Source organism: Equus asinus, chromosome 7 (assembly GCF_041296235.1).
Source record: "Equus asinus isolate D_3611 breed Donkey chromosome 7, EquAss-T2T_v2, whole genome shotgun sequence".
Taxonomy (NCBI): Eukaryota; Metazoa; Chordata; class Mammalia; order Perissodactyla; family Equidae; genus Equus; species Equus asinus.
Genome location: NC_091796.1, coordinates 59,839,430 through 59,850,213, shown reverse-complemented (window position 1 = coordinate 59,850,213; position 10,784 = coordinate 59,839,430). Strand labels below are relative to the sequence as shown.

The 10,784-nt window shown below is 43.4% G+C and overlaps 1 protein-coding gene across 4 annotated transcripts in view; it reads left to right on the top strand.

Annotated features, from left to right (window-relative positions):
- Positions 1–2,170: 2,170 nt before the first annotated feature.
- Positions 2,171–10,784, top strand: part of TWSG1 (twisted gastrulation BMP signaling modulator 1) — a 47,386-nt gene continuing 38,772 nt past the window's right edge. Inside the window, exons 1-2 of one of the 4 annotated variants that reach the window (XM_044773440.2) lie at positions 2,300–2,568; positions 4,377–4,533. In XM_044773440.2, coding sequence (XP_044629375.1) covers positions 4,411–4,533 — 123 coding nt within the window. In that variant the 5' untranslated portion in view covers positions 2,300–2,568; positions 4,377–4,410. Of the gene's footprint in view, positions 2,569–2,771; positions 3,200–4,376; positions 4,534–10,784 lie in introns of those variants that run through there. The other 3 variants (XM_014837335.3, XM_070513552.1, XR_011504559.1) reach the window with 3 other exon arrangements.

The following is a 10,784-nucleotide window of genomic DNA, read 5'->3' as shown; positions in this document are numbered from 1 at the left end:
CTTTCTGCTCCATTCTCCTTCTCGGATACCTACAATTCTTATGTTGCATTTCTTCATTGAGTCTGCTATTTCTCAGAGATTTTCTTCATTTCTTTTTACTCTTAGTTCTCTCTCCTCTGTCTGGAGCCATTCATCATGTCTATCTTCTATTATGCTGATTCACTCCTCTATGCTGTCCACACGAGCATTCAGGGAATCTGTATTTTGTTTTATCTTTTCCATTGTATTTTTCATCTCTAGTATTTCTGATCGATTCTTCTTTATAGTTTCAATCTCTTTTGTGAAGTAGCTCCAGAACTCATTGAATTGTTTCTCTACGTTTTCTTTTACCTCATTGAGTTTTTTGACGATAGCTATTTTGACTTCATTGTCATTTAGTTACTTATTTCTGAGTCTTCAGGACATAATTCTGGGCATTTATTGTTTTCCCTCTGGTCAGGAGCTTTTATGAACTGCCTGATGCTGAAATACGGGTCTTCCCCATTGTGATATTATTCAGTTGAAGTTACAGCCTATTGCCACTAGATGGGGGTTGAGAGGCCCGTATTCTGAGCCATCCACCTTCAGCAGAGATGGCACGGCACAGCGTGGGCCGGGGGGGGGGGGGGGGGGGGGGGGGGGGGGCATTTTCTTTTGTGTGCAGACCCGGTTTCCCAATCAGGTCTTGCTATCTGCTCTTCTTGGGTCTTGCCTTGATAAGGTCACACCACACGAAAACTTTTGCCCCATTAGAGGGCTTCCATCTGGGCTGCAAGGGCCCTAGGAGTCCTGGGTGATCCTGCAGACACGCAACCACTCCTTCCCTCACAGAGCCTCCTGCGCAGATCCCAGTCTTTAGGAGAGGGAGCGAAGTTCTCTCTTACCCTGTTCCAGCTCCTCCAAAGGGGGCTCCATCCTCTCTGTCCTCTGTTGTTTGGCTGCTGTGGGTCTCCAAGGATTCCTGTGCTATTAGAATATTTTTTGTTGGAATATTATTGCTCCTTTTTGTTGTATGTTGGAGGGGAGAGAGTCCTGGGCAAGCTCACTCCACCATGATGCTGACTTCACTCCTGTCTGGGAAAGTTTTTATTTCTCCATCATACCTGAAGGATATTTTTGCTGGATAGAGTATTCTTGGCTGAAAGTTTTTGTCCTTCAATGATTTGAATATGTCATTCCAGGCTCTCCTACCTTGTAAGGTTTCTGCAGAGAAATCTGCTGAAAGCCTGATGGGGGTTCCTTTGTAGGTTATTTTCTTCTTCCTTGCTGCCCTGAGTATTCTTTCTTTGTCATTCAATTTCCCAGACTCTTTTTATTTTATTTTTTTCAAAGATTTTTTATTTTATTCCTTTTTCTCCCCAAAGCCCCCGGGTACATAGTTGTATATTCTTCGTTGTGGGTCTTTCTAGTTGTGGCATGTGGGACGCTGCCTCAGCGTGGTTTGACGAGCAGGGCCATGTCCGCGCCCAGGATTGGAACCAACGAAACACTGGGCTGCCGGCAGCAGAGTGCGCAAACTTAACCACTCGGCCACCGGGCCAGCCCCTCCCAGAATCTTTTTAAAAAGCAAATTCCCAGGGTCCTAGGAGAGAACTGAGTCCAGTTCTCAGTTGCTTTCATCTACAGGCTAAGGGTTAGTGGAAGGAACTCATTTTTCTAAAATACAGGCTGAAATGAGAGCTGAAGTCCTACATACCTGGGGAGCCCCCTCCTACGAGGTTGGAGTGGGGGGCATTTGTCTAGCTGTTCCTCCTCTCCACAGGGCAGTGAGCTCCTCCTGGCCAGTACCCCTGGCCTCTTCCTTGGTTCCAGTGCTGAGCACCCTGCTGCCCCTACTAAGATGAGTGACTTGCTCACAGAAATTCTGCAGCTCCACCCTTGACGATCCTTATTCAGTAAGTCTAAAGACGCAGAAACGTCCCTATGACGTCAAACAAGCACTCAAGCGTCAGCTACTCAACCAACGGGTGCCTCAGCCTTGCATCCTCATGACCGGGGGGGGGGGGGGGGGGGGGGGGGGGGGGGGGGTGAGACACTGTCTCCCTCTCAGGGAACTCACGCACCTCCCGTGCTCCGCGCCATGACCAGGACGCGCTAAGGGCTGAAGCATGGGTAGCCATGCAGAAGGGACCCAGACAACCGGCCTCACTGGAGGGTCAACTGGCCTGAGCACGCTGACAAAAGAAGCCAACCTGGGGCAGGGAAGATGGCCGAGGAGAAGCGCGGGTGGGCGTGGCCCGGCGGGGGCGTGGCCCGGCGGGGGCGTGTGCTGACAGCAGCGCAGGCGAGCGAGAGACGCCTCCTGGCGGGAGCTGTTGGCGGCGGCCGGGCGCGCAGGCGAAGGGAAGGCGCGCGGGGAGCGGGGCGCGGGGTGCGCGGCGGCGGCGGCGGCGGCGGCGGCGGCGGCGACGGCGACGGCGCGCGGGCCTGTGTCTTTAAGCTGCCGGAGGCTCGCTGGCGCGGCGCGGAGGGGCGGCGCGGAGGCGTGGGGCGCGGCGGCCTCCCTCGCACAGCCCCGCGGCTCGCCCCCAGCTCGGCCGACCCGCCGGGGAAGCAGGGCCAGGCGGCCTCGCGGCGCCGCGGCGCACGGTGAGCGGGAGCGGGCGGGGCGGCCCTGTGGCAGACGGGAGCTGGGCCGAGCTCGGGCCTGTGGAGGCCGAGGCGGCGGAGGGCTTCGCGGGGCGGGGAGGAGCGGAGCGACCAGACCCTGCGAGGCCCGGCCCCGCCCACGCGGCGACGAGGCCGGACAGCGGCCGCGGGCGGGGGCTGGGCGCGAGCGCGCAGGCCTGCCCGGGCCCGCCGCCCCTCCGGGCCTGGGCCGCGGCCGCGGCGGCGTCGGCGGCGGGGTGGTACCGCGGGGCCGCTGCGGCGTCGCCGGCGCGACTCCGTCCCCGCCACTGAGACTGCGGTGTGCGCCGGGGCCGAGCTCCGCGGGGCGGGCCGCGAGGCTGGGCCGGCTCTGACGCGGCCCGGCTCCCCAGAGCCCGCGGGAAGCCTTTGGGATGGCTCCGTTAGCTGCTTGGCGCACGGCCGCGCTTAGTTGAATCCTTTCTCTGGTGAGATTCTGGGAGCAGGAGGTTTTGTTAAACACTTCAGAAGACAGCCTTAAGGGATGGGGAAAAACCCCATTTTTAGTGTTGTAGGATGAAAAATCAGCTTTTGGACGCCGCCTTTTGCTTCGACAAGCTCGTCCCGGTGGCTCCGGAAATCATCCGGCTCGGTGCGCGTTGTGGGATGCGCGTGACAGTTGGTTCCTGGCGGGCCCGGGGGCGGTCCGGGGCGCGCGTCCGGAACCGGGCCGGAGCCCTGTCTCTCCGCCTGCTGTCTGCTTTTGCTGTGTTGTACTCTGTAATGTTTAGAATAAAAGTTTACAGTAATCATAAAGGCCCCACAAACCCCCCTGTTATTCCTCTTACATCACTAGTCAGTCACTCACTTTAATTGATCATATTTTGGGAATGTGTTTTAACCCCAAGAAGTTTTATCTTCCTTCTTTAAAAGTGTAATAACCATGTTGGTTGTTTAATCACTGTCAGAATTTGTGTTGGCCTTTCTTTCCTTTTTCTTTTTGTAATATCTTGATTTTTAATATCTTAGGATGTTAAATCTGTAATATCTTAATAACTTTGAAGAATATGATACCAATAGAATTAAAAGAGTATCTTCGCATTTTAATAGATTACCCAGAGTTCTTAATGCAATTAATAATATATTATCCCCTTTGTTATTTGCTAAATCATTTAGGGAATGACTGTCGACTCCTTTCTTTGAGCTGCTTCGTTCTGGCTAATATATGTTAAAAGACAAATGAGATAGTCATAAATAATCGCTAGAATAATTTGCATTTTAAAAATTTGTTTTAATTCTAAGAATTAAAATCTTAAATGTTTTAAATTACAATACAGTATTAATAGTTTTTATATTGGCTTAAAGTTGAATAATGGGCCTAAAACTAAAGTGGAATAGTAGCAGCGCAGTATTGAAACTAGTTATTTGCCTGATACACTCTCAGGTTACTGACATAGGTACATGTTAGATACATAGGTAGATATGTTTATATAGATATAAATCTGTATGTGTATCTATGGAGAGAGACAAATAAAGATACAAGTATATTCACCTTAACTTTCACAGTCGCCGTTTCTGAGTAGTCTGAGGAATTTCGGTGTCCTAGATCCTTGAGGATGGCTAACAAGACATTACAAGATAAAATTGTAGGTGTTTTTTTTTTTTGAGGTTTAAGTCCTCTCTCATTGAAAATGATCTTTAAATGATCACTTAAGAGTCTTAACACAAACAATGAGTCTTGGCTTGTTTTGTTCATTTTTGTATTTGTTTTTACCTTATCACATACCTTTGAATTAAAGCTTTATTTTGTTTTCTTTTTGTTTGTCTAGCTTCCTGGAAGTGACTGATTCTCTTTGAAGAAACATGAAGTCACACTGTGTTGTTATGCTTACGCTAGCTGTCCTGGTGTTGCTGACATGGGTCCCTGTGTCCCTGAGTTGCAATAAAGCACTCTGTGCTAGTGACGTGAGCAAATGCTTAATTCAGGTAGGATTAAGAGTACTTCTTGTTAGTATTAAAATATATTGTGGAGCAGACATCGAGCGCAGATATACAAATGTGGAGTATGTATCTAATATGGTATAGGGCCTGAGTATTACATCAGGGCCTGGCATACTGAACCATGACACAGTGGTTTGGATTTTTGTCCGTGTGGTTCTCTTGCATCCAAGCAAGGTCAGAGTCAAGAAGTTCAGTACTGAGAATAGTATCGTGCTTTTAAACATGCCATTACAAAGTGATGAACACTCTATTCGGATGAATTAAAGGATTCCCTTGTATAGTCTAGTTTACATGGCAAAGAGGCTTACTTACTATATTTAGGAAAAAATTTAGCTAGTCGAATAATGGACAAATTGTACCCTAAGTATAATGTATTAGTTATCTCTTCTCTGTAATAAGTTACCCCCAAACGTAAGTACTTAATGCAGTAAACGTTTATTATTTCATGGAGTTTCTGACGGATGGAAATCTGGGAGCAGATTGTCTGGGTGGTTCTAGCTCAGGGTCTCTCATAAGGTTGCAGGCAAGTTGTTGGCTGGGATTGGAGAATCTACTTCTGAGATACTTGACAGTGATCTCTCTCTCAGTCATTAAGGCATGCCTCGTGATGTAGCTACCGCTGTCATTTCTTTCTGAGGAGAAAAGTGAGGTTAAGTAATTTGGCTAGGTTTATATAGCTAGTTAAGTGGCTGTGGAACGTAGTCTGTGTTTAACACAAAGCCTCTGGCCTTTCCACTAAACATACTGGTTATTACTCCATAAAGTGTGTTAATTAGTAGTAAACTTCATGTCCTATACAGCTGTTCTCTCTTTTCCCAACATATTAGACCATCGGCAGTCTTGTGCCCATTGTGTGTCTGCCTTTATTAGTCTCCCTTCTGGTTATTGGCTGTTGGCTAAGAAATTCAGTAACCTCGCACTAGAATTCTGTGTAAAGTGTGAGTCACCCACCTCTAGGCTATAATCCTGACATGAGAGCAATTGTGTGTATGTCCTAGAAGTGATAATTATTTTTATAGATTAGAGGCATTTTGTGCTTATTTCTGACATTTTGGTTCTTCTCATTTATAGTTGAAATTCTAGAAAGCCTGACCGTGAGCATGTTTTGCCACCATCTCATACTGTTTACTCTTACTTTGCTTTCAAACGAGAACATGTAACTAGAGAATTTTGTTGGTTGGTTGGTTGTTTTTTTTTGTTTCCTTTTTCTCCCCAAAGCCCCCCGGTACATAGTTGTATGTTCTTAGTTGTGAGTCCTTCTAGTTGTGGCATGTGGGACGCCGCCTCAGCGTGGCTTGATGAACAGTGCCATGTCCGTGCCCAGGATTCGAACTGATGAAACACTGGGCTGCCTGCAGCGGAGCGCTCAAACTTACCCACTCGGCCATGGGGCCAGCCCCATGTTGGTTGGTTTTTAATTTCTTTCCTATGGACATTTTCAAGCATAAATAGAAGAGAAAAGAGTGTAATGAACTACTCATCAGCAGTTACAAAGTCATTAACTCATGGCTGCCCTGGTTTCCTCTATACTCCTCTGTCTGTGCCAGCTCTGTTTTAATTTCATGAAAATCCCTGATAGTATTTTGTCATAATTCTCTTAAAGATAAGAATTCTTTAAAACATAGCTATTAGCAATTTAAAAATTAACAGTAAATCTTTAATATCATCTAATTTTATACAAGGAAGTTTTGATATGGCACATCTTCTGAGTCTTGTGCTGGCTGAAAATTTCATAGTTTGCACGTAAAGTCCAGCTTTGTGCTGGGGTCATCAGATGGGGAATCTGAGCTATTTCCCAGGGTGTTTCAATATGGCTTCATGATTTGTTATTAGAGATAAAGTCTCCTAACATTTGCTATATTCATGTTGGAAATTCACTTAAATCCCAGATTATTTTTTGATTCTCCAAGTCTCATTTCTGTTCGTTCAAATAATTAAAAGTTAGACTTTATTTAAAATACCTTGCCTTCTAAGGGAATATTTAGAAGAGAAAGCTTTTGGTTAATATTGATAAACACTCTCAAAGACTTTTGTTTGTTTTACTTTTTAATTTAAAAATATTTAAGACTTACAAAATACTTCAAAAAGTAAAGAGTACTATGTAAGTGTAAAAACTGGTAAATGGAGATTCTAATAAATTCATTGGAAAGAAGCTAGGACTTTTTTTTTGCCACAATTAACTGATGCTGACATCTCTCAGATTCCTGTTGTTCCTTCAGAGCCAAGAGTCATCAGATCTTTTTCTGGAGTTGTAGAGATAACTCTTCTGCTGCATAGTGGCAGAGTATTTGAGGTTAAAAATACTGAGGGTTCGAGGATTGAGGATTTTCTGGTTCGTTTTATTCACAGACACTAATTGGACATTGAAGTGAAATGTGGTTAATTTCACCATTTGACTGCTTTTGTGGACTCCAGAACTCCAGCAGATTACTTCATATTCTGAACTATGCTGTCTTTGTCTTCCGCTTACTATGGCTATATAACAAACCACCCCAAAAATCACTGGCTGAAAACAACATATATTTTGCTCATGAGTTTGCATTCTGAGCAGGGCTCAATGGAATAGCTCGTCTCTGTTCCACACAGCGTTAGCTGGGGTGGCTTGAGGGCTGGGGGCTGGAATTATCTGGAGCAGTGCTGTGCACTAGAACTTTGTGCTATGATGGAAATGGTCTACACCTGCCCTATCCAGTGCAGTAGAAACTAGCCACATGTGTCTAATTGAGCCCTTGAAATGTGACTAGTGTGATTGAAAAACAGATTTTTAAATTTTATTTAATTAAATTTAAATTTAATTGTGACTGTTGGCTACTGTACTGGATGTCACAAATCTGAAGGCTCACCAGTAAGTCTAACACCTTGGCTAGGAAGTCTTCAGTGTGAGTGCACTCACTCACGTGCTCTCTCTCTCTCTCTGTCCCCCTGCCCCACCCCTCCCCCTCTCCCTCCTCTCTCTCCCTCTTCTCTCTCTCTTACCTCTCTCACCTCTCTGTATGATCTCTCCAGCACGTTGGCTTCAGAAATGCCACATTCTTACATGTTGACTCAGGGCTTCCAAGGTGTGCGTCTCATGAAAGAGAGCTGGGGGAAGCTGTATTGCGTTTTATCGCCTCACCTTAGAAGTTACGGTGTCACTTCCACTGCAGTCATAGACCGCCTGGATTTAAGTGGAGGGAACATAGGCCCCACCTCTTGATGGAGGCGCATGGGTGGCACACTGTAAGGAGAGCATATGGATGAGGTATAATCTAATCTGCCGCATTTTAACTGTAAAATGAATTGGCTGAGTGAGTGATCTCACAGTTTCCTTCTAGTTCTACACAGTTCTAAAGAAAGAAACCAACTATTATGTGTCACAGTAATGCAAGTCTCTTTTTAAAAAGTCAAATTTTCAGAAGGATGCATAATGAAAAGTAAGTTCCTTGACCTAATTCTCCCTACTCCTCATTCTCTTACCCAAGGAGAACCACTTTTAATCTAGTAACTGCTTCCATTTTACTTTTAGTGATTTTTAACCATATGGCTAAATAATATGTTTATACTGTTTCTTAATTTATCAGTTCTAGATATTATATATCTAAAACTGCCTTTCTGCTATACTAGTTTAGGACATAGCTCATGTACCATCCTCTCCTTCCCAACCCCTGCCCTGCCATAATTGTGTCGCTGTTTTTAGTTTCTCTCTTGGTTACCTTTTCAATTTCTACAGTACAGATAAACCTTTCTGTTCTGTTCTGTCAACTAGAAACACTCTCTCTTGATTCCTGATATAAGAGGAGAATATTAGTAGCCCTACCCTTTCCTTTTTAAATTTTATTTATTTTTTGGCAGAGAGACCAAGTATAATTTCTTTAGGGATCTAGAAAAGGGAAGGCTTATGGGATTCCCTTGGGGGTTATGTGAATCTACCATTGATTGCCACACTTAACATCATAGCAAACAGGGAAAGCATCTGTGAATGCTGCCTTTAGAATTTTCACCTTTTGGAATGACTTCTGATGGACTGTATCAAAGTCTCTGCGGAATGGGATGTTATCTGTTCTTTTAGGTTGTCAAGCTTGATGACATCTACATTTTGAGGAGCAGCATAGTGTAATGGTTAAGTGCATGAACTCTAGAACGAGACTGTCTGAATTTGAATCCAGTTCCGCCGTGTACTAGCCGTATGACCTTGGGCAAGTTACTTAATCTTGCAGTGCCTCAGTTTCCTCATCTACAAAATAGGGATAATAGCCGTACCTACGATGTATGGTCATTGTGGAGATTAGGTGCAAAGTACTTAGATCAGCGCTCAGCACTTAATTGCTCTATCAGTGATTTTTATGAACCTTATTCCTCTGCTTTGTAACTATATTTGAATCTTGCATGCTTTATTTATAGGTATATTCTAAAATTGACAATCCATAAACCATGTTTATTTTATAGTGATTATATAAATATTGTTGACTGTAGTCACATAGGGTACTATGATTATGTTTCCTTTCTTGAATGATTTTGTTTTTCTTGAGTTTCTAATTGTCTTTCTTGATTTTGCATCATCAGTCATTAACATCTTGTGTTGTTTTAAATTCTTAATCTGTTTTTCTCCAAATGGAGCCTTCAGTCTTGTTTTCGGATTTAACTGATTGCCCTCTGTGTCTGATGCATGCTGTGATATAGTACATTCCCATTATTACTTTCCTAGTTTGGTTCTACCATTTCTTGGATTCCGTATCTTGTTCTTTCTTAATTTACTCTCATTTTGTTGTAATACGCCCTGAAGTATCCTCTAAGAAAGGCTGTGTTGGAAGCGAACTTCTGGGTCCTGCATATCTTGGAAATGTATTTATTCTCACCTTACATCTGACTAGTGGTTTGCCTTAATACAGAATTCTGTGTTAAATTCCTTTCCTTTGGAACTTTGAAGACGTTTCTGTTATCTCCTAGTATTCCGTATCGCTGGTAAGAAGTCTGATACCAGTGTGTTTTTTATTCTCTGTAGATGACTTTGTTTATGTCTTCTCTCTGGAAATTTTTAGTTTCATCTCCGTATCCTTGGTGTGAGTCTTTTCCTGCATTGCGTTGGGCACCCTGTGAGTCTTTCTTGGGAGGAGGGATTCTCTTTCTTTTTTAGGTGAGGTCGTAATGGTTTATAACATTGAAATTTCAGTTGTACATTATTATTTCTCAGTCACTATATATATGTGCCCCTTTACCCCTTATCCCCTCCCCCAACCTGGGAGGGAATCTGTTTTGAGCTAAAGACCAGAATATTCCATTTTACTATTATTTTTATATATAATATTCTTCTTCCTTTCTGGAACTTTGATTAGTATAAATCTAAGATGGATCTCTGTGTTTTAGATGTTTTTTTTTAACAGCTTTATTGAGATATAATTCAAATACTATAAATTCCAGCCATTTAAATGTGCAGTTCTCTGGTTTTTAGTGTATTCACAGAGTTGTGCAACCAGCACCACAATCTTATTTTAGAACATGTCCATCAGACTAAAAAGAAACCTCATATCCCTTAGCAGTTATTCTCCATTCCTTCATCCACACCCCTAGGCAACCACTAACCTACTTTCTTTCTCTCTATATGCCTGTTTTGGACATTTCATATGAATGAAATCATACAGTATGTTGTCTTGTGTCTGGCTCCTTTTATCGAGCATAATGTTTTCACAATTCGTCCATGTTTTAGTATGTATCAGTACTTCATTGATTTATGGTCAAATAATAATCCATTGTATGGATATACCACACTTCATTTATCCATTCATCAGTTGATGGATATTTGGATTGTTTTCACTTTTGGGCTATGGTGAATAATGTTGCTTTGAATATTCATGTACAAGTTTTTGTGTATATGTATGTTTTCATTTCTCTTGGGTACATACTGAAGAGTGGAATTGCTGGGTCATATGGTAACTGTGTATTTAACATTTTGAGGAAGTGCTAAAATATTTTCCAAAGTGGCTGCATATGTTCCTACCAGCAGTGCATGAGGGTTCCAGTTTCTCTCCATCTTCACCAGTGCTTGTTACTCTCTTTTTTATTGTAGTCATCTTAGTGGATATAAAGTGATTTTTATTTGCATTTCTCTAATAGGAATGATGCTGAACGTCTTTTCATGTGCCAGTTTGCCATTTGTATATCTTCTTTGAAGAAATGTCTATTCAGAACCTATGCCAAATTTTCAATTGGCTTGTCTTTTTTATTGCTGAGTTACAAGAATTTTTTATATATTCTGTGTA